Raw genomic sequence first — 22658 nt, 5'->3', positions numbered from 1 at the left:
CTGCAGGAGAAATTGATCAATTTGAGATAACAGCCTATAAAGTATTGGGGAACTGAGTTTGAATAACAGTGTTGGCCAGTCATTTTTGTTCTCAATGGGCATCCATTTAAAATCTATTGTATTGGGGAATTGAGGGTGGCAGCTTGATTGAAAGTCTTGTCCAGGCTTTCCTGTTCTTAATTCCCCAATACAGTACATTTTAAATGACTGCTTACTTTTCATTCCATAATCGCTATATTCTACAATATCTGTGTTTGAGAATGTAATTTTTTTTGGAGCAAAGAATAATTTTAAAATCACTCAATCATTTAAAAGATATTTAATTGCAGCTTTTCTGTTACAGTCTCTCTGGTTTTTGTCTAGAAGTTTCATAGCTTAAGATCCTGGCTGCTTAGTAATAACGCACAGATTTAACAATATTTTTTCCAACATGCTGATTTTATAATTTATCCAACAAACAAGTTGTGTACCACATTTGGAAGTATACAGAGTTTGAAATTTAAATACTATACAAGAGGCTTTGCAAAGTGCTCAATACAGATGATGCTGCACTAACCAAATTTTCACTAATAAGGAATACTGTTCTGTATTTTAACAGGGTTTGCAACATCTGGTAACATAAACCAAGTACTTCTAGACTTTTTGTCATGGATTTCTTGTTTTTACAATATATCACCAACCCATTAATGATCCCAAGCACTACTTACCCGGTTTCTGTATGACTGTATTACAGGCATTTGCAATTTCCTCGCGCTTTGCCTCATCTGGATACTGATTTTCACCAAAATAACTGTAAGGCATTGAAATCAAAGTACAATTATGACAGCAAAATACTGTGGATGCTGAAAATCTAAAATAAAAACAGAAAATGCTAGAAGTTCTCAGCAGGTCTGGCAGCATCTTTGGAGAGAGAAACAGAGTTAACATTTCAGGACAATGACCCTTCATCAGACTGACTGATGAAGGGTCATCGAGGTGAGAGGTCAACTCTGTTTCTCTCTCCACAGATGCTGTCAGACTTTCAAAGTACAATTATCAACTTGTACAAGCTATTATACATTGTTATTTTGTATTTAAACTACTGCAATGAGCAGAGGAGTATAAAAATGTTTTAAGTCACTCTTATGTAAAATCAGGTTCCACTTTAACTCTAAAGGTTAAGTATTATCAGCTGGATATGATATTATGGGCTAAAGCTCAACCTATGATCAGTGCAGTCACCATTGAGCTCTCAGCTGGCTGTCCTGGTAAGTAAGAATTCCGAGGCTTGAATAATGAACAGTAGACGGTGACTATGGTACTCTGACCAGCATTCCTCCTAGAAACCCTCCTTCAGTCTCCAGTGCAAGTAAGGTTTGGTGTTTTACAGCAATGCTCTGATTATTTATCTTTAAATGTATAAAGTGATAGAATCTCATTACAAAAAAGCCAACTGGTAGCTGAGCCGAAAGGATTGGTATTAGCAAGGTGTCATGAAAGCCAGCATCTCAGTCAGACACATGATGCATACAGCTGCCATCATGGTAATTTCCAGCTAGATTCTGCTGGCTGGTTGCACTATTTTATAATCTTTCCCTCTATATTTCCCTCTCAGCTCTCCTCTTTTGGTGATAAATGCCACATATTGTTCCATGATTCCCTGGGTAGTGCCAACCCTTTAATACCTCATTCCATTTGTTACTCTCATATGGAAATCTGGACAAGAGTCAGCGAAGGCTACCATAACAAAATCCAAGCCTATATTCACTGTAGTTCCAAATATGCAATAATGCACCAGGCTTGCTGATTGGCAACTGGTAACTTATTTTCATTCACCTCCAGCCCACCCCAATCTGGGAACACAAACCAAATGTGTACTGGTGTGAACAAGTTTTTGAAATGAATATTACCCTTCCTCCTACCAACCTTTCCATCACAGACAGGCACTCTTTGCGCCAGGTAAATCTACTTCCCCTTCGGAGACGAAAGTTTCCTGTCACTGGGCTGACATTTGACCGCCACTCAGGGTCCTCTGTTGTTGTGGTTGAAACTGGCCTCATACTTAAAGTAGCACCTAAATGGGCAAAAATATAAACTATATTGATGGAAGGTAATATTCATGTCGATTTTATTAGAAAATGATTTGCTTTTTCATTAAGCTTTGCATTAAACTCAAGTCCCAAGGCCACATATTATTTCGAACTTTTTCCACGTGGGTGGGAGATAGTTGAATTAGATATAGGGAAAATTTGTAAAGCTGTATCCGTGAAGAAGGAATGTAAAATAAACTGTGGTTACAGGTAAACAAAAATACTGATTCAAATGCAAACCTCCAACATATTTTTTCTTTTAAATATTAACAATATGCTTATTTCACATTGTGAAGCAGGATGTGATTTTGTTTGCACAATTAACAAATGATTTGTATTTTTACGTGAGGCTACAGTCTCTAAGTGGATGTATTTGTTTCCAGTGTTTTACCCTCTGCTACTGTCTCAGAATAGTCTGAGATAACACTGATTGACCAATGAAGGTCTTTGCAGTTTGCTGTTTGTGCAGGACATATAAGGGTTATTTCAACATTCCTATGTAGAGAAACTGTGTTTGAAAGAACACAGGTCAGATGTAGCCCCAATTTCTCAATCTGTGCTCACAGAGAGCATGGGAGTGTGAATCAAGGAATTAGCCCTTTCGTACCATAACTTACATGTAGTTTTTTCAAATTAATACAGGTATTTTCATCATCAGTGGTGGTAGAGGGGCAGATTTTCAGCTGCCAGCCTGAGCCCACTGTAACTCTGTCCCACATATGTATTCAGGGTGAGCTTCCAGCACTATGTGCATCTTCCACTGGGAACCCAGCACTGTGCAGAAGGGACATGCTGTACAGCTGTAATGGTTCATTTACTGAAGGTGCTTAAAGAGGGAGACTAAAAAACTCAGTAAAATGGTGAATTCTCCTAAACATTGCTTTGTTTCAAATAGTGTTAATGGGAAGAAGCAGGAAGGAGCAAAATAACACCAGAAAGTGAAGAATAATGTAACAGGAGTAGGCCATTTAGCCTCTCAAGCCTGTCCTGCTATTCAGTTTGATCACAGCTGACATGTACCTCAACTCCATTTCCCTGCCTTTGCTCCATATCCCTTGATACCCTTACCAAACAAAAATCTTATCAATCTTCGTCTTGAAAATATCAATTGTCCCAGCATCCACAGCCTTTTAACCAAAAATAAATCCTAAATTTCCACTAACCTTTGTGTGCCTCCTGATTTTACTCCTAAATGGCCAAGCTCTAAATTTAAGATTATACCCCCTTGTTCTGGATTTCCCTACCACAGAAATAATTTATCTGTCTCTACCCTATTGAATTCCTTTATCATTTTAAAGCCCTCGATAATATCACTCCTCAACCATCTAAAATCTCGTGAATACAAACTTATTTTATGCAACTTGCCTTCATAATTTTACCCTTTGAGTCCTGCTATCATTCTGATGAATCTGTGCTGTACTCCCTCGACAGCCAAAAATATTATTTCTAAGGTGTTAGTCTTTTTAATTGCTTTTTGTACCTGTATATTAGCTTTTAATGATCTGTGTACATGGTCACCTAAATTTGTTTGCTCCTCCACAGCTCCTACTCTCACCATTAAGAAAATATTCTAATGTGTTTTTCTCGGATCCAAAGTGGATGACCTCATACTAGCTCATATTGGCCTACATCTGACATATTTTTGCCCACTCCCTTAGACTATGTTCGTTCCATCTACACAACTTACTGTGCCTCCTAATTTAGTATAGCCTGCAGACTTGGATATATAATTCTCTACTCCTTCATCCATCAGTAATATATACTGCAAAACACTGACGATCAAATTAGTATCTTTATTACTTCTTTAAATACAGGATTTCTAGTTATTCTTTCACCAAAGACTTTAACAGAATCAAAACTTCTCACTCTGGATAAAGCTACATAAAGCTGTCCATGTGTAAAAACAGGCCTAGGAATATAAATATAAATTTTGTCAAAAGTCTGGCCTGGTGACTTGTTTATAGTCATAAAATATGTAGGTCTAATTCGGAACTGTTTTCTCCTGAGTTGAAAGGGCAGGTTTATTTGTTTATTTAGAGATACAGCACTGAAACAGGCCCTTCGGCCCACCGAGTCTGTGCTGACCATCAACCACCCATTTATACTAATCCTACATTAATCCCATATTCCTACCACATCCCCACCTTCCCTCAAATCCCCTACCACCTACCTATACTAAGGGCAATTTATAATGGCCAATTTTACCTATCAACCTGCAAGTCTTTGGCATGTGGGAGGAAACCGAGCACCCGGCGAAAGCCCACACGGTCACAGGGAGAACTTGCAAACTCCGCACAGGCAGTACCCAGAATCGAACCCGGGTCGCTGGAGCTGTGAGGCTGCGGTGCTAACCACTGCGCCACTGTGCCACCCATCATCTGATGTGCTCAATATTATTTGAGGAATAAACACACAAGTTCCTTGAAATCTGCTTGTTATAATTTCAGCATTTATCAACAAAGAAAATGACTTCCTAACTACCAATCTTGGCCCATTACAAAGTCCTCGTTTAGAATTCAAGTTTCATAACAAAATTATAACTGCTCCTTCCTTGAGTCTATGTTTGTGACATGCCCATTGGAGTTAGACTGTGTAGAAACTCTGCAGGGCATAGACTGTTATCATCTTCATCTATAGAATCAACACTAATGTATTCTTTTAATTCACCTGACAGCTTTTCGAAAATTTTTCATTCAAATCTACCGAATCTTTATTTTTAGCACAAAGAATAGCGTTCGAATATTAGTTGTATCAAATAAATGTCCCTGCCATTTTGCCACACTTAACCAATTTCATCACCTCATCCACCCCTCCCATGCCATCCCCATCCCACTCTTGCCATCCCTGTCCCTCCCATCAGTTTCATCCCATCCCTCACAGAAACAACTTTTCCAGCCAGGGTAACTGATGTTGGGCTTGCCTTAGATTCCACTGCTTTTGTTCTTCACGAGACCCCCCGACCCAACAATGGCACGACCACCAACCGTTGGCAGCTGCAGGTGCATCAGATGCTCCAGCCCTCCATGTGCCCCACATGCCTCTGCATATACCAGGCACCACCCACCAAATAAACCGACCAGTAGATGTGCCCCTTAAACTGCCCAATCAAAACAGTCCGGACAGACAAAAACTGACTATTATTATTATAGGTGGTTGCAAAGCTGAGGTCCCAGTACAGATATCTGGGGAACATCACTTGTTACATTCTGAGAATCAGAGAACATTCTCTACTCCGTCTCTTACTTCCCAATCAATTCCGATTCCTTGCCATAAGGTTGCCTTCATTTCCGTGCACTTTCAGTTTTGCTAACAGTCTTGTGTGGAACCTTATCAAATGCCTTCTAGAAATCCATATCGACAACATCCATAGTCACTCCCATATTCACCATACTAGTGATCTCCTCAAAAAATTCAACTAGATTAGTCAGACATCAACTACCTTTCACAAATCATGCTGACTGTCTTTGATCAGCTCATACTTGTCCAAGTCCTCAGTCACTCTGTTATTGATAAGATCCAGCAACTTCAACACAAATTATGTTAACCTGATGGGTCTGTAGTTACCTGGTTTCTCCCCTCCTCCCTTCTTAAATGGAGCAATAGTTATAATTTTCCAATACAAAGGCACAATTCTTGATCTAAAGAGCTTTGGAAAAGGTATGACTAACAGATCTGCAATTTCCTCACCTAGTGCTTTTCATACCCTAGAGTGGAAACCATTAGGTTAATGGAGATTTGTCTGTCTTAAGTCCCATTATTTTTTCCATTACCTTTTTTAAACTTAAAATAAATTCATTAAGTTCCTCTCTTTGACTTATTTTTAGGTATCCTTGTACCGCTGGTATTTTGTTCTCTTCCTCCACTGTGAAAATGGATACAAAGTACTCATTTAACAAGTCCACCATTTTCTCAATGTCCATTATAGTCTTACCTGCATCTGTCTTTAATAATATGCCCACATTCTCCTTTACCATTCTCTTTCTCGTAATTTATATATAGAAGCATGGTCAGCCCCTGTAATCATACTCATTTCTCAGTGCCCACTACCAAAATAATCCAAATGCCTTACACATAGACCTGTTGTTTCTACAAGGCAAAACTGGGACAGGGAGAGGGAAATATGACATTGGATCAAGTCCTGCCCACCCACTGTCATTTGTATATAGCAGGAGCTAAATGGTGGGCGAAGCACTACACCCCTGGGAGAGGGGTAGAGGTGAAAGAAAATTCTGGCATCCAATTTTAGGGATGGGGTATTAATAGGAGGCCTTCCTTTCCCATTTGACCATCGCTGGTTATGAAAATGGTATGCAAAGAATGTTGGATTGTGCAGATGTGTTTTGAGGAGGAAAAGATTTGCTGCAGCCTGTAACAATAAATTCAGTGTTGTGAGGAACCATTTTAGTACAAAATTATAGTCTAGTTGCTGCAAATATTGCCTTTGTTTGTTCTAAATTTTACAATTTTGCTGAAATTTCTATTGAACTATGTCTGCTTTGTTTTTTTTTTCATGGAATGTGGGTGTCACTGGCAGGCCAGCATTTGTTGCCCATCCCTAATTGTCCTTGAACTGAGTGGCTTGCTAGGCCATTTCAGAGGTCAGTTCAGAGTCAACCACATTGCTGTGGGTCTGGAATCACACGTAGGCCAGACCAGGTATAGACGGCAGATTTCCTTCCCTAAAGGACATTAGTGAACCAGACGGGTTTTTAACAGCAATGATAGTAATGGTGCCATTACTGAGACGAGCTTTCAATTCCAGATTTTTTTTTATTAATTAGATTTAAATTCCACCAGCTGCCATGGTAGCATTTGAACCCATGTCCCCAAGGCATTAGCCTAGGCCTCTGGATTGCAAGTCCAGCAACATTACCACTATACCACCGTCTCCCCATTTAATTTACAGAATGCCACCTGGGTATGGTATTTATCACACGACTTTTAATGTAGATGCACTGAGGCCAATCGTGGTACTTGTACCACTTTTCTACTTTATTCTATTTGTGTTTTTTGTTAATGTTTAAACAGTGAGCATTGATGATCTCAAGGGAATTGGCTTGGTGGAGTTACTGAGGAGCTTGACAGACACATCCTCTGAAACAAACAGACTGGTTGAAACATTCTGCTTTAGGCACAGTTAGTGCAGGTTTTAATTCTGTTTCCAAACGATGACAAGTTCATTTGTTCTTCCAGGCTAAGAATTATTTGTCATTAGTACTTGATGTTTATTGGAAGCTCAACCAGAAAAATTTAAAAATTGAAGGTCTTTTTACATACACGACATTGACTCCTTTTTTAACCCTACAGAATCCTTATCAGAATGTTGCTCACCTGGACTATTTTTTTCCAGAAGGTACCATCTATAAAATGCCCTCTTCTTGGGCTCACTCATATCAAGACCCTGCTGCAACAGCCACTGGGATATATAGCTTTGGCTAATACCTGTATTAAAGAAAATACAAATGTTAATCAGGATTTCATAAATAACTGAAGCTACAAAGGTTAATATTTCTATTTATTTCCTTGCAGAATGTACATAAAACATTCCTCCTGGATCCCAAAACACTTTGCAGCTCACACTCAAACTACTGAAGTTTACAGCTCAGAAGGATGCAATTAACCCTATTGTATCTGTGCCAGCTCTTTGCTTGAGTAATCCAAAACTAGTCCTGCTGTTATGCTCTCTCACTCTCTCTCTTGTTCTCCACAGCCCTGTATTTAACCAATTTCCTCATAAAAGATGCAATTATCTCTGCTTAATCAAACCCTAAGGCAAAGCATTCCATGCTCCAACAACCCGCTGCATAAAGACTGACACTAAACTGCAGGGCTAATCTTAATAAATGTCCATACGGCCAGTTAGGGCCATAAGCAGTACTGGAGGTATTTCCCTGACTGTCAGGTGGCTGCAATCTCAACATCCAATCCATCCACCACTTCACCCAAGAGTCCACTGTCACGCCTCTGTATTAAAAGCACTTTCCCATCCTATCATCACTCTCATATGCTATGAATTCCATTCAATAAACACAGTAATAATAAAATGATACAAGAGCACAAGTGAGGCTGACACAGCACACCTTCTCGTTAGCACTGGATCTGTGTCTGAGTGCAAGGTGCAACAGCAAGCAATACTGTTTAATATGCACGGGAAATGGAAGGAAAGGAAGAGGGGTAAATCAACAATATAACATCGTTAGAGGGAAGAATGAGAGAATGGAAAGAAAATACAGCAAAAATAAAGTTTCAGCCTTTGACAAAATGAAAATGTTTTCAGTGTTTTGTTATGAGTGCTTCTATTTTTTTATGGTTAAGCTTTGAGAACTTGTGTTTTCATACTGAAAAAAAGGATTCCTTGGATGCTGGACACTTTTTTTTAAAAAGAGGTCATCAGAAGGTCTGTTGGACTTGGCTTCTAAACAATAGTTACTGGAAGGCACCTGTTTTCAGATAAATACCCAGCAGGGGGCTTTTTTGACGGGGTAGATGTTTACAGAGAAGTGACAGGTCAAGATTTATAGGGCTCAGGAGGCTTGACTCCTGAGATGTTTATGGTTTCGCTTTGGACAGAGTTTTGAAAAGGAGTTAAAGAATCAACCTGCCAAGGACAAACCCCAACTCAGCCTGTTCCAGCTCTTTGAAAAAGCCTGCCAGGTTTTCCATCTCTTTAAAAAGCCATGAGAAGCAAGTATAAGAAAAAAACTGAAACCCCTGTTGCTGCAATTCTCCTGGAAAGCCTGCCCAAACTGATCTTCAACGTCGCCCGAAAAGAACTGTTCTAGGAAGTTCTCAGTGACAGCAGTCTACGCATATTTGGGATGCCAAACCGGAAAAAAGGACATCTGACATCTTTCCATATTTTCTCTTTTTTCTTCAAGAATTAGCAAGCATTTGGCCAAAGTATTCTTTTTTGCCTGTTTTTCTGTAATAGAGCTCTAAAAAAGAAAATCTTTTTCTTTTAGTTAACTGGTGTGTGTGTGTGTGTCTAAGGTAAAAAGGAATTTTCATATTTCAATCTGTGTATTAATGCTTTGCTTTGTTACTGGTTAAGACTTGTTTTATAATAAACTGATAACTTTGTCATTTATTAAAGAAACCTGGTTGGTGCATTATATACTGGGATAAAAATAGAGTCTATAATTGACTGTATTGGTAACTGGGAAAAAGTTCAAATACATGTTGTGACCTGTGGAGAAGTGGAACTAGACAAACAGTGCACTCCTCCCAGCTCAGTTGTAACAGTTCGAATTCTATCTTACTAGTCTAATTAATACATAGACTCAACTGTCCAGTTTCCCCGAATTATTATAACCTTAGGGTTCAACCTGCTGCCATACTAGTTGGGTTAACTTTACTGGAAACCTGAAATCACACTATTGCTTCCTTGAGGTTTCAGGTTAAAACTTTTTTAAATTGTCATGCGAAGTAACCATAATTTCTTTTTAAGGTGCTTACAGCATTATAAACACAGTAGGGGAAAGAGAGATGTTGGGTGCACTGAGGTAGCGTAAAGGGATGGGATAGCACGAAAGGGAAGGGATAGAGGAGGGAATGCAAGTAAAGGGGTGGGGAGGAAGCAAGAGCAAAAGGGTGTGGATGGGAAGAGGGACACTGAGGATTGCAGGTTGCATTTTCCTTGCATTTATCACAGGAAAGTGTTACCTGCAATGCTGAGTAGCCACTTGCCTCATCTCACCATATCACCTTGCGCAGAAAGGAATGAAAAAATGGCAGAAGGCATAGAGAGTAAAGGCAACATGAAGACAAGAGAAGATAGACTGTATGCTCCAGCTTACTGTGAGCAATATCAAATGAGATCCACTAATACAGATAGGTAAGTCTCAAAAGGAAGTTGGATGGGCACTTGAAGGAAATAAACTTGCAGGCCTACGGGGATCGAGGGAGTGGGACTAATTGCTTTGGTCCGCAGAAAGCCAGCACTCTGGCCCAAATGGCCTCCTTCTATGCCGTAAATAAATAAATTACTCTATGACATCTACTTTGTTGCCCACAGTAACACTTCAGCTCTCATATCTAAAACATGAAATAATTTTTTAAAAAGAGAAAGAAGGATAATTATTATGTGCTGCTTTCCTCTAACCTGAAGCCAGGAATTTACAAGTACCTGCCAATCTATGAACTACAGGAGATCTGATAATAAGTGTAAATATATACTATATATATTATATATATATAAATTCACAAGCAGTATTTGTGCTAATTTTTCTAATTCCTTAGAGACAGCTCAATAAGCAAGATGCTTTGCAGCGATTGGGAAAAACTGACACAAACCATCTCGCTCAACACCACACATACCCTCTTATTGGCTGAGCACAATATGAAGCTGTCCTAATGTCCACAGCTTACTTATCAATGAAAGAGAAAAACTGAGGATCCTCAAGTCAGGGGGTTTAATTAGAAACTGACAACAGGGTACCTTAGGCCCAAGATAGGCAAATATTTTATTGTGATTTAATTTTATGCCTGATTTCAGGAACAGTACAAAGCACAGATAATACAATAATTTAAAGAATAACTGACCTCATAAGAAATTTCCACCCTTTCTGTCTTACCTGTGACTTGCCCCACCACAGCCTGAGAAATCCTCCGATTGGCTAAAAATGCTTTGATTTCTTCTTTTACTGCATTGCTGTCCCTTCTGGAAGAAAAGGGAATATGCTCATTGATTTTTAGTTTGCTTTATTATTTTCTTTCCTTCCCGCCGCATCCCCACCTTCCTGTTTGTTCAGACTGTTCATCCCGATCTGGTTCCCTGCAGCTGGTAACCAAGCTGGTTCTGTTCATGGATTCCTTCTAATACACTGCCACCACCAACCCTGCCCCTACATTGGACAACAAGAGGTGCAATTCAGACAACATCTTATTTTTTTTTCTCTATCCCTAAAGTAGTAACACCTCTTTCTGCATTACAATCCCTCTAAGTATCTAGCCAAGAAATGACAAAACTCAGATTAAGATGGATGAATGCAACTCAATCCATGACCTTCTAACAGCTAGGAAGTACGAAATCCTGTAACAGTCCTCAAAACCTATATAACTACATGGACTTTCCGCATTACCTCATGTACTCCTCCACTTTCTCCTCCAAGTCTGCATCATCATCTCCTGTGTCAAAACTATATGACCTCTGACTCCCACTGTTCTGATACCGCGGAGACAGTGTTCCGCTGGCAACAAGTCTCTCACTTGCAGTGCTTTCTCGCCCTGTGTGGCTTGCATTGTAGGGTGGAGGCGATGTGTCGTAGCTATTACTAGGTGACGGTGATTGCGCTATACTTTGAGTCTGTGTAGCAGCAGAAGCAGTTGAAGAGGATGCTGAAACATTGTTGCCATAGTTACTGCTGTAGTTGGGTCGCCGAACAAATTTTTCATTTTGTTCTTGGTCGAGCCGTTCCATTGTTTCAAGTGCATGAATAATTTCGTGTTTGGTCATTCCTGATCGGCGCAGGCGCTGGAGAAGATCAATTTGTTCAATAGTGTATCGGGGCTCATCATTGTAGTAAGACATGATGTCATCTGCAAAGAAGAAAAAGATAACAAATCAGTGATCAGATAGAAATACTGAGCCTGTGGATGCCCAATAACTACATTATTTTCATTCTTCCAAATCAAACATTTACATTCAGCAATTTTTTTTTTCATCCTTCTCTTCCTAATTTGTTGACTCCTGCTGGTTTTATCACTCCATGGGTACAATCACCTCACGCTAGTGGATATTCTGCATATCTGAGTCGGGACAAGGAATGCTGTCAGTCTCTTTGCCACTGCAGGGCATTGCAGCCCAACCCCACTCTATCCTCAGCTGACGTGCACAACTTAAATTTTCTAGCACGGGTGGGTTATTGGATAGTAATCAGGAGCAGGAACACTAATTAACTTTCCCCTCCTAACCCATGAACACTGAAGCCAGTTGTGGCACTCAATGCCACTAGCCTGGTTGAGATCAGCTAACTCAGCATAGAACAGGAATTAAAACTGGGGCCTTTTGGTCTGTATTATTTAGTACTTAATCTGAGGGAGCCTTTGAAATGTAAATCTTCAGTTCTATATGCCTCAGCAACACTTTGCCTTTACCAGCTAAGCCGACTGGAGAGTTACACAAGGCATTTTATATCAATGTCAAGTATCTCAGCTTTGCCTCAGTGAAAGAAGTGCAGTATAATAACGTTAGACATATTGCATTCTGGCAAATGGTGCAAGTCCACTTTTAAGAGGCAGTCTCACACCACTTCAGCTGCAGCAAGACTAAAACCAGTGCAAAATCAGTTTTTTAAACCAGATCGGGATGAACAGTCTGAACAAACAGGAAGGTGGGGATGTGGCGGGAATGAAAGAAAATCATAAAGCAAACTAAAAATCAATGTGCACATTCCTTTTTTTTCCAGAAGGGCAGCAATGCAGTAAAAGAAGAAATCAAAGCATTTTTAGCCAATCAGAGGATTTCTCAGGCTCTGGTGGGGCAAGTCAAAGATAAGACAGAAAGGGTGGAAATTTCTTAAATCGTTACATGTTGGCAAAGAGCCATCTGTCCTGTCAGCTCTTCCAAGAATATTAAGATTAACTGGCTCCAGCATGTAAGCAGGCAAGTACAGAATTCTGCTTTGCCTGGACAAAGAGCAATGCAGAGCTGGCAGTATAAATCAAGTCTGCCAGCTCCATGTCCCTGTAACAGGTATTAGTCTGTAGTATAACTGCAATATTCCATTTCTTACATAGGGAAATAATACATAGTAACCAGATTGTATAAATTTGTGCACTTGTGATTTGGTTCTTTTCTTCACTTCTCTCCCCACTCCTTCAAATTTTATACCAAGGGATTGACAACAGGTACATTTTCTTTCAGAAACACTTAACAAATTAGTCTCTGTGTATAACGCTTAAAATGAAAAATAGATGATAGCCTGCAATTCTCCACACAGTGAATTTCCAATCTCAGCCACAATATCTGGGGCCTGTAAGTTCTAACCAATAAAATTGTTTTATCTGATATCCTATTCCCAGTGCTGAGCTTAAAATGAAGGCTTCAGAATTCTTGTACAACATGATAATCGTTTGATTTAAGTGACTGGTCTGCCAACATAACAGAAACTACCCATGTTCCAATATTTCCTGTACCTTCACAAAGGTATTTGGAGGCAGTCTGCAACAAAGCAGCTTCTTCCTTGTGGAGCACAGAGCAGCTAGCATGCATCAGTTAGGGTGTAATTACTGGCCCAGATCCAGTGAAACTAAATTAAATATTGACTCTGGAAATAGGAACAGGAGACAACAAGACAAACATCCCCACTCACAGTATCCAGTTGGTCACCAATCTAAAATATCTCTCAGTCGCCTCCTTTCAAAATAAGCTTTGTGAAGCTATTCCACATAACACCCATTTTCATTGGTTTAACATTCAACACGGTTGTTCTATTACTACTTTCAAATTGTGACTGGATTCTTTATTTTCGCACTTCCCCTAAAAAAAGTCTAAGTTATTGCTCAGGTTATGAGAAACGTCAAATAGTGAAAGTGACTTTCTGTACCTGTGTTATGTTCTGTCTAGCAGAGCAATGCAGGCTTGAATCTATTGTTGCCTCACTGGATTATCTGCTTCACCAAATCCCCAATCCCAGCTACAGTAAAAGCTAGCAACTAAGTTTTCAATTTGTAATTTTCTCCCATTTCTAAAAGTGTAAATTTCTAAATGAATTGCAGAAGTAACCAAATGGAGGGAACTGAATTTGATATGCATGTGGGCATGTTTTTTATTTGTCTTGACTTGGCTGCCAACTGGACCTTTCTCCTGAAACTTGCAGTATTATCTTCTCCACCAACACTGTCTAAACACACTCTCTAAAATTTTGCAATTTCTGCATCCACAGAATGAGCTTGGGCAGAGATGGGCGGAAACCAATCTCAAAATGAGCCAAACATTAACTGTTCTTTTTAACTCAGAATCTGATCAAATGTGACATTCTTCAAATGACTACTTTGAAAAGTACATGCCAGGACTTCAGGTATCTGTGATACAGTGACTGCTCACTTCACATAGAGGGAAAGCTTTGTCCTGCCTAGTGCTGTGGCCACTGTTCTGTGTTACAGTACACTGTTTGGTTTGAAGTGGGCCCTCAAGCCACACGACACTTTTTCATGGTACAAGAAGTCAAAATGCACCAAACCATGCAGCCACGCATGCACTGGCCATGCTCCAACAGTAACTGTTATAATGGTTCAATTTAAAATAAATATTTCAGAGGAAAGTGGGTGACTAACCTGAAGTGCAGGGGCTCCAGTTACTACAACTCTCCACATCTGGGCCTCCTCGAATTATTATCTGCTTTTGTCCTCTTGGCCCTTCTTGAGCAGCACAGGGAAATCCACAAAGGAGGAAAACAAAATAAATCCTATTTAAATTTTAAGACCAGTCCACAACCAGAAGTGCTTGGACCCTAGCCACAAACCCACTGCATTCTCCCTTGACCAAATGGGACTTCTTAGAAATTTCATGCAATTTGACAGCTGAAATTTACCAGAGTATCTCTGCAGGAAAAACTATAATCTAAGAAATAAATATTTGATGAATATGGTTCACAGTAGTTAGTCTTAACATGATGACAGGAAAAACAGACATTCCACTTTGAAGTTAAACCAATCAGAAGTAATCTTCTTGCAAATATTCTTAAGTCTGTATGAATACAGTGTCAGGCAAACCGCCCACCTGCCAAGACTGAGGCACACATTATTTTGCCAGATGAACATTAAAACTTAAAATTGCAAGCCCCTGACTGGAAAGACATTTGCATAGTACCAGACAGTGTTGAAACAAAGGAACCAGTCCCTGCCCCAATACACAAAAGAGACCTGGTCAAACCAATCAGTCACCTGACCATCTGCTGGCCAACTAGGGGAGTTTTAAATTGGAAAAACAGAATTTGAACTCAGAATGCCTTGTGCTCCTGGAACTGAAGCAGAACCCTCTCCTGTCTGCCTGCTCCCATCACCTTCCCACGGAACTGAATCTTGTGAAAACACATGAACCTCAAAGAAAGAAATGTCTCCTACGTGAACAAGGTTTAAGCAGAATACTGGGCCCCAACGAAACGCAAGAATTACCTACAGGAGGACTATACAGTCAGCTCGAAGCACAGTAACAAGATATTGCCTCAAACTGTTCAACTTTATCTTTTCTTGTTCACTTTTCTGTCCCTATCTGCATGTGTATATCGCGTGTGCATGTTAGCGTGGGTGTGTCATATATCCGTAGCTGTCAACCGTATTCAAATTTAAGTCTAAGTTTTAATAAATTTCACTTTTCTCCTTTAAACTTGAGAAAACCTGGTGTGTTGGTTTCTTTGCCTTATAATTGGAAAGCCATGAACAAGGGAAAAAAAAGGGGAGCTCAAAAGACCCCTAGACACATTTCTCACCTGGTCGTAACAGAAATCTGGGTGCTAGCGTCCGGAATTTTACCCACAGATGAACGAGTAAAATTGGAAGTGGGAAGTCAAATTGTTCCCAATCAAAAAGAGCAAGGTTTTAATACAGGTTTTCTTGTAGTTGTGTGTGATTGAATACTAACATGTCTGTAACTGAAGTGAGTAGCCCTCCAAGTAAAGCGTGGCTACCTGACCCAAACCCGACCAGGTGACATGTGTTGGGTTCAGGTCGGATCTGGTCTCTCTTCCGGGTCCAGCATTCGGACTGGACGTGGACAGTGCTGCCTTTCTCCGGGAAGTAATCATCAAATGAACATTCAGGAGGTCAAGGCGGGAAACGTGCAGTCTAGACTCCGCACTCTACAGTAAAGCCTGGCTACCCGACCGAACTCAATTACATGTGTCGGGTTCGGGTCAGGTCGGGCATTTAAAAAAATTAAAGGACTCGGGCCCGGGATGGCTGTTGTCGGGTCGGGTTTTAATCTTATACCCGAGCCAGGCTTTATCTCCAAGCCAGGGTGAAGTAACTTGGGATAAGTTAAAAGCACTGTCTCTGGAGGAGCAGAGAAAAATGTCAGAGCAGTGTGGGATCACTGTGCATGGCAAGGCTAGTGGCCAACCATTTTTCCCTTGAATCTGAAGAGGCAGAGGCAGTGTTAGAAGCAGACCCAGACAGGGTACTGCTAGCAAAGATACAACTGGAACAAAGGAAACTTGAATTAGAAGACATGGAAAGAGAGACAGAGAGAGAGAGAGGCAGGAGAGGGAGAAAGAGAGAGCCTCCCAAAAGGAATGTGAAGAAAATGAAAGGCAGGAGAGAGAGAGAGTGAAAGACAGGAGAAGGAAAGAGAAAGAGAGAGAGAGAGAGAGAGAAAGAATATTCCGGAAAGAATCTGAAGAGAGAGAGAGCTGAAGTGACTTGAGTTAACTAGGGGCTGACAAGTAACCCTAGTGAAAGCATGGCCAATATGGAAGAGCACAATTCAGGGCTGGGTACAGGATTGCTAAAACTCACTTAATTAATTCCAAAATTCAATGAGGAAGATGTGGAAGCGTTTTTCGTGTCGTTTGAGAAACTGGCAAGGTACCTAAAATGGCCAGCAGAGACCTGGTCTGTCTTCTTACAAAGCAAACTAACTGGAAAAGCCCATGAGGTTTATTCCTTGTTGCCAGATGAGAGTTCATCAAATTATGAACTGATCAAAATGCTATCCTCGGGCATATGAATTAGCACCCGAAGCCTCTAGCCAAAAGTTTAGAACCCTCAAAACGCAAGCCAATTAAGCTTATCTGGAGTTTGAAAGAAGCAAGCAACTGGCTTTTGATCAGTGGCTGTGGGTTTTAAAAATACAGCTCAGCTATGAGAGTCTCAGAGAAGTAATCCTGTTAGAGGCGTTTAAAAATTCTCCCCCATTCTCAATAAAAACACATTTAGAGGAGCAGTGGGTTCAGGGAGCCAAGCAAGCGGCCGCTCTGGCCGATGAGTTTGCTTTAATTTATAAGTCAGTTTCCAGGGGAGAACCTTTCCTAATCACCCCCCACAAATCCGAAAGGACAAAGGGTGGGAAGGTGATAGAAGCCCAGGCAGTCCTGGAAGAGAAAGGAAAGCAGGAGACACAGGGGGCCCTCCTCCAGCCAAAAAGGAAGGTGCTGTGAGCGAGACCCAGAAACCTGTGTGCTTCCATTGTAATAAGGCAGGGCATTTAAAAGCTGACTGCTGGAAACTAAGGGGGAAACCTGTAGGGTTAATCAGGACACACCCACTCAGTGAAGACGAGGGCCTGATGCAAAACAAAGAACAAACTATGGCTTTAACTGCAGTAAGAGTGCAATTCAGGAAGCTTACTACGGCCAGTGCAGGAAAAGTTAATAGGATTCCTGAAGGTTATCACGGTTTTGTATCTGAAGGGAAAGTAATCCCACATCCCTCGAGTGGGGCAAGCAAGCCCATAGTGATTCTCAGGGACACAGGGGCCACCAGATCCCTTTTACTGGGAAAAGACCTGACCTTTCCCTCAGAGAGTGCAATGAACACCAGAATGTGGTAAATGGTATTGGAGGGCAGTGTATGCCTGTACCTGTACACGGGGTGCACCTGGAATGTGACCTAGTTTCGGGACCGGGTCACTGTAGGGATTGTCCCTAGTTTGCCGGTGGACAGGGTTGACCTGTTCCTAGTAATGATCTGGCAGGGGTGAAGGTGGTAGCCCCCCCAGTAGTGAAAGAAAGACCACAGAAGGTCAGAGAGACAGTGCATTGGCAGGAGACGGTCCCCTGCAGAGTCCCTGAATGTGTAGTGGGCCAGGCCATGATCAAATCAGCTCCCCCAGAGGAGACTGCAGTCAAATGACCATGAGGTCTGCCTGTCCGAGACTTTCTTTGGAAAGTTAGGAGACCCAGGGAATAAATTAAATGGATTTTCCCTAGGTGACGCTCAGTGAGCCGACCCAGTATTGCGAGAGTTAGCATAGGCTGCCTGGTCTGGAAGTGAAGCAGAGGGAATCCCTGATTGCTACTATTTAAAGAATGAGGTACTGATGAGGAAATGGAGTTCTCCTCACAGACCTGAGGGCAAGGAGTGGACAGTAGTTCACCAGTTAGCGGTGCCACAGAGGTACCGGAGAGAAATATTAAGAAGGGCCCATGACACTACAGTGGCTCTACATGCTGCTATACGAAAGACCAAAGCCCACATAAGACAGAAGTTTGACTGGCCAAAACTCCACAAAGGTGTGGTGGAGTACTGAAGGAGTTGCCACATGTGCTAGGTTGAGGGGAAACTCCAACCTACAGTGAAACCTGCATCCCTAAGTCCAGTACCAGTGTTAGGAGGACCCTCCGGCACAGGGCTGGTGAACTGTAAGGGACCCCCGCCGAGAACAAAAGGGGACAGGCAAGCACAAGGCTGGCAGAAGTTTAGAAAGAGAAGAGGAAAAAGTGACCCAGAGTGCAGGTTAAAGGAAGTCTAGGAAGAATCCCGGATGAAAACCACTACCGCCCGGTCAACCAACCCTGAAAATGTGAAATGTTAGACCGCACATCCTCCTATGTAAATGCAGACTCTAGAAGCACCCCACCAGAGTTGCTAACAGCATTTACAGGAACCTGTAGGGACAAAGAGAGACTCCTAGGGGGCAGAAAAACCATGAGGTCTCACCTAGTTAAATTGCTACAGGAGAGTGCAGCCAATTCTGCACAAATACCTACAGTAGGAGTGTCTCAGAGAACAAAGGGGAGAGTAACAAAGACTCCTCCCCCACAGTCAGAGGAAAAGGGGACCATCCATCCCCTGAAGTCAAAAGTCTTTGCATGACTCAGAGGATTCAGGTAGACCCGACGCCTACGAACACTCCTGACAAAAAAAAGGGGAAATTAAAACAGTCCGGGCACCCAGAAAAGACCATTTTAATAGGCTTTAAGATTGGTGAATGAATGGAAATGAATGAGAGAAATGCATGGTTTTTCTTTCTGTATCTTATGTTTCTCTCAAACTCTGTAATGAGATGAGCCGTTTTTCTTCAAATCGCATTTCATTCCCCTGGATTTGGAGGTGTCAGGCAAACGCCCACCTACCAAAACTGAGGCACACATTATTTTGCCACATGAACATTAAAACTTAAAATTGCAAGCCCCTGACTGGAAAGACATTTGCATAGTACCAGACAGTGTTGAAACAAAGGAACCAGTCCCTGCCCCAATACACAGAAGAGACCTGGTCAAACCAGTCAGTCATGTGACCACCTGCTGGTCAACTCGGGGAGTTTTAAATTGGAAAAACAGAATTTGAACTCAGAATGCCTTGTGCTCCTGGAACTGAAGCAGAACCCTCTCCTGTCTGCCTGCTCCCATCTCCTTCCCATAGAACTGAATCTTGTGAAAACACATGAACTTCAAAGAGAAAAAAGTCTCCTACGTGAACAAGGTATAAACAGAATACTGGGCCCCAACAAAACGCAAGAATTACCTACAAAAGGACTATACCGTGAGCTCGAAGCACAGTAACAAGATATTGCCTCAAACTGTTCCACTTTATCTTTTCTTCTCTTTTCTGTCCCTATCTGCATGTGTGTATTGCATGTGCATGCTAGCGTGGGCACGTCGTATATCCGTTGCTGTCAACCGTATTCGAGTTTAAGTCTAGGTTTTAATAAGTTTCACTTTTCTCCTTTAAACCTGAGAAAACCTGGTGTGTTGGTTTCTTTGCCTTATAATTGGAAAGCCCTGAACAAAGGAAAAAAAGGGGGAGCTGAAAACACAGTGTGTTTAAAAATAAAACCCTGTTACAATAAGACCAGGTAAAGACAGCAAAAGCCATTGACACATTTCTCACTTGGTCGTAACAACTGTATCGCTACACTAACTTGTTGCGTGACAACTATAGCATACATGTTAACTTACTGAATTTCTTTCTAGCATCAGATCTTATACAATATACATTTTGTTAAACTTTGCTGACAATTTTCTTACACTGAATAGGACAAGAATTGATTCAACGTATATACAGACACAGAGTAATTATTAACTGTATTCCCTAAACAAGCTACCATGTTGTAAATTTGTCACAGACAGTTTGCTTCTCAGGCTGTTTGCATAGTTTCACAGTTTTCACTCTGTGGTTTTCAAACTGGAGTCTGTGACAGGCTGCCAGGACGTCCAAAGCTCTTTACTCCTAAAGGTGTGTCGATGGAGTGAGAAATGAAGTAGTGACCAAGGAACAGAGCAAATAAGAACTGTGCCTCAAATGAACCACCTGATAATGTACCAAAGGCTGATGGAAGGGGCTCCATCATGAAGCCAATATAGATTTTGAGAAGGGTTTGACAGACTCTCTGCCATTCAGATAGGCATTGTCCCTGTGGATGCTTGCGTGATAGTACTAGGTCTTTCAGGATGAGACGTACAGCAATACACTCTCTTTAGAATCCCCCTGTTGAACACAACCCTGCTCCCTGAACTTCTGTTGCCAAACTCTGATGAAATGCATAAATTAAGTGATCACAGATTTGATCTTTGAAGTTTTAAAAGCTGTCAATTATTGTACTTTTAGCATCTTCATCACTGGCATTGCGCTAGTTTTAATTTGGTTTTCTTTATTCTGGGGATAATTCTGTTAAAGCTGCAAATCAAACAAGCACAGAGCAATGGCACTGATTTTATTTATGTTTATTTAATACTTCTGTAAATAAACAGCAGTAGACATAAAAAAAACTCATTCCAAGAAGATGCCAGGTTTCTGGTCACGTACTACATTCCAATGCACCCCTTTGTAAATTTTACGACAAGTAATCCACAGGACTGCATCAATGTTTGTAGGGGATCCCCCGCAGAGAAAACACTATGAACAACTTTAGCTCCCCTACCACTGCACCTCCTAACCTCGGACTTTCTTGGTTGATATGGCTTAGCTACTCACTGAATACATTCATTCGGCCACTGAGGGAGACCATCTGGCAGTATCTTAATTAAAAAATAAATTTAAGCTTCCTTGAGTGAGACATTTATAATGTCATAAACAGCTTAGAGAGTTGCATATAGCCACCACAAAATTCACTGCTTACTTTCAGAGTTCCGGTACCCAGAGATGACACAGCATGACAGTGGAGGCCAAATCTGGGGTTCCTGCACTGAGCCAAGAGAAGAATGCAAGTAATTTTGTGAGTACCACACTCCCAATGGATCATTAAAATTTCATGAGGAAATCTTGGTACTAAAATTAGGAAGTGACAGGACGTTCAGCAATTCTCTATCATCTCATGCCTTTTATTTGGCATTTTCAAAACCAGCATGGCAATGTGCATTCATGATATGTGGAATGCTGATTTGTGGATTAAGAAATAAAATCATTAATCACGGTTAGATTAAACTTATATGATGTTCTAGAATTTGCTACATATATTATGGAAGCTAGTAAATATTAACACATGACAGTGCTCCCCAAGTACTCATAGAATTAGATAGAATATACAGCACAGAAATAGGCCATTTGGCCCAAACGGTCCTTTTATGCTCCACTCAAGCCTCCTTCCATCCTTCCTCATCTAAATCAATTAGCATAACCCTTTATTCTCTTCTCCCTCACATGCTTATCTAGCTTACCCTTAAATGCATCTATAGTATTATGCTCAACTACTTCCCATGTTAGTGAGTTCCACATTCTCACCACTCTTTGGGTAAAGAAGTTTCTTCTGAATTCCCCATTTGATTTCTTGATGATTATTTAATACTGGTGGCCTCTAGTTTTGCTCTTCTCTACAAGTGGAAACACTCTTCCTGTGTCTACTCTATCAAACCTTTCATAACTTTAAAAACCTCAATAAGATCACCCTTCAGCCTTCTCTTTTCAAGAGAAAAGAGATCCAGCCTGTTCATCCTTTCCTGATCGTATAATCTTTCAGTTCTGGTGCCATGCTTGTAAATCTTTTTGCATCCTCTGCAGTGCCTCTATAGTCATAGAGTCATACAGCACTGAAACAGGCCCTTCAGCCCACCGAGTCTGTGCTGACCAACAACCACCCATTTATACTAATCCTACATTAATCCCATATTCCCTACCACATCCCCACCATTCTCCTACCTACACTAGGGGCAATTTATAATGGCCAATTTACCTATCAACCTGCAAGTCTTTGGCTGTGGGAGCAAACTGGCGCACCCGTTGGAAACCCACGCAGTCACAGGGAGAACTTGCAAACTCCACACAGGCAGTACCCAGCACCGAACCCGGGTTGCTGGAGCTGTGAGGCTGTGGTGCTAACCACTGCACCACTGTGCCACCCATATATATCTCCTATATATATGTATTGCGAACAAACTGTACACTGCAGTCTAATCAAGGTACGATACATGATTAGCACAACTTCTCTACTTTTCAATTCTATCCCTCTAGGAGTAAACCAAAGTGCTTGGTTTGCTTTTTAACCTGTGCTGCTACTTTTAGTGATTTGTGTATTTGTACTTGTATCTCAACCCCATTTAGATTCTTATTTTCCAAGTAATATGTGACCTGCTTATTTTTCTTACCACACTTACCTGTGACGTAATTCATTTGCCAATTATATGCTCATTCTGCAAGTTTATTAATGCCTTCTTTAAATTTGTTGCAGTCCTCCTGAGCATTGACTATCCCCCACCCCAAAAATTTGATGGCATC

At 41.1% G+C, this 22658-nt stretch overlaps 1 protein-coding gene across 8 annotated transcripts in view; it reads right to left on the bottom strand.

The window, feature by feature from the left end:
* The window catches only part of LOC137347188 (homeobox-containing protein 1-like), a 98142-nt gene that overhangs the window by 54262 nt on the left and 21222 nt on the right, over positions 1 to 22658 (bottom strand). For 5 of the 8 annotated variants that reach the window (XM_068011388.1, XM_068011389.1, XM_068011390.1 and 2 more), the window contains exons 2-7: positions 14346 to 14429; positions 11150 to 11606; positions 10643 to 10728; positions 7401 to 7511; positions 1906 to 2053; positions 708 to 790 (exon numbers count right to left, since the gene is read on the bottom strand). In XM_068011388.1, the coding sequence (XP_067867489.1) occupies positions 708 to 790; positions 1906 to 2053; positions 7401 to 7511; positions 10643 to 10728; positions 11150 to 11598 (877 nt within the window). In that variant the 5' untranslated portion in view covers positions 11599 to 11606; positions 14346 to 14429. Of the gene's footprint in view, positions 1 to 707; positions 791 to 1905; positions 2054 to 7400; positions 7512 to 10642; positions 10729 to 11149; positions 11607 to 14345; positions 14477 to 22658 lie in introns of all 8 variants that reach the window. The other 3 variants (XM_068011387.1, XM_068011386.1, XM_068011385.1) reach the window with 3 other exon arrangements.

Source organism: Heterodontus francisci, chromosome 31 (genome assembly GCF_036365525.1).
Source record: "Heterodontus francisci isolate sHetFra1 chromosome 31, sHetFra1.hap1, whole genome shotgun sequence".
Lineage (NCBI taxonomy): Eukaryota > Metazoa > Chordata > Chondrichthyes > Heterodontiformes > Heterodontidae > Heterodontus > Heterodontus francisci.
Note: the sequence above shows the minus strand (reverse complement) of the source record. Positions and strands in the feature narration are given on the sequence as shown.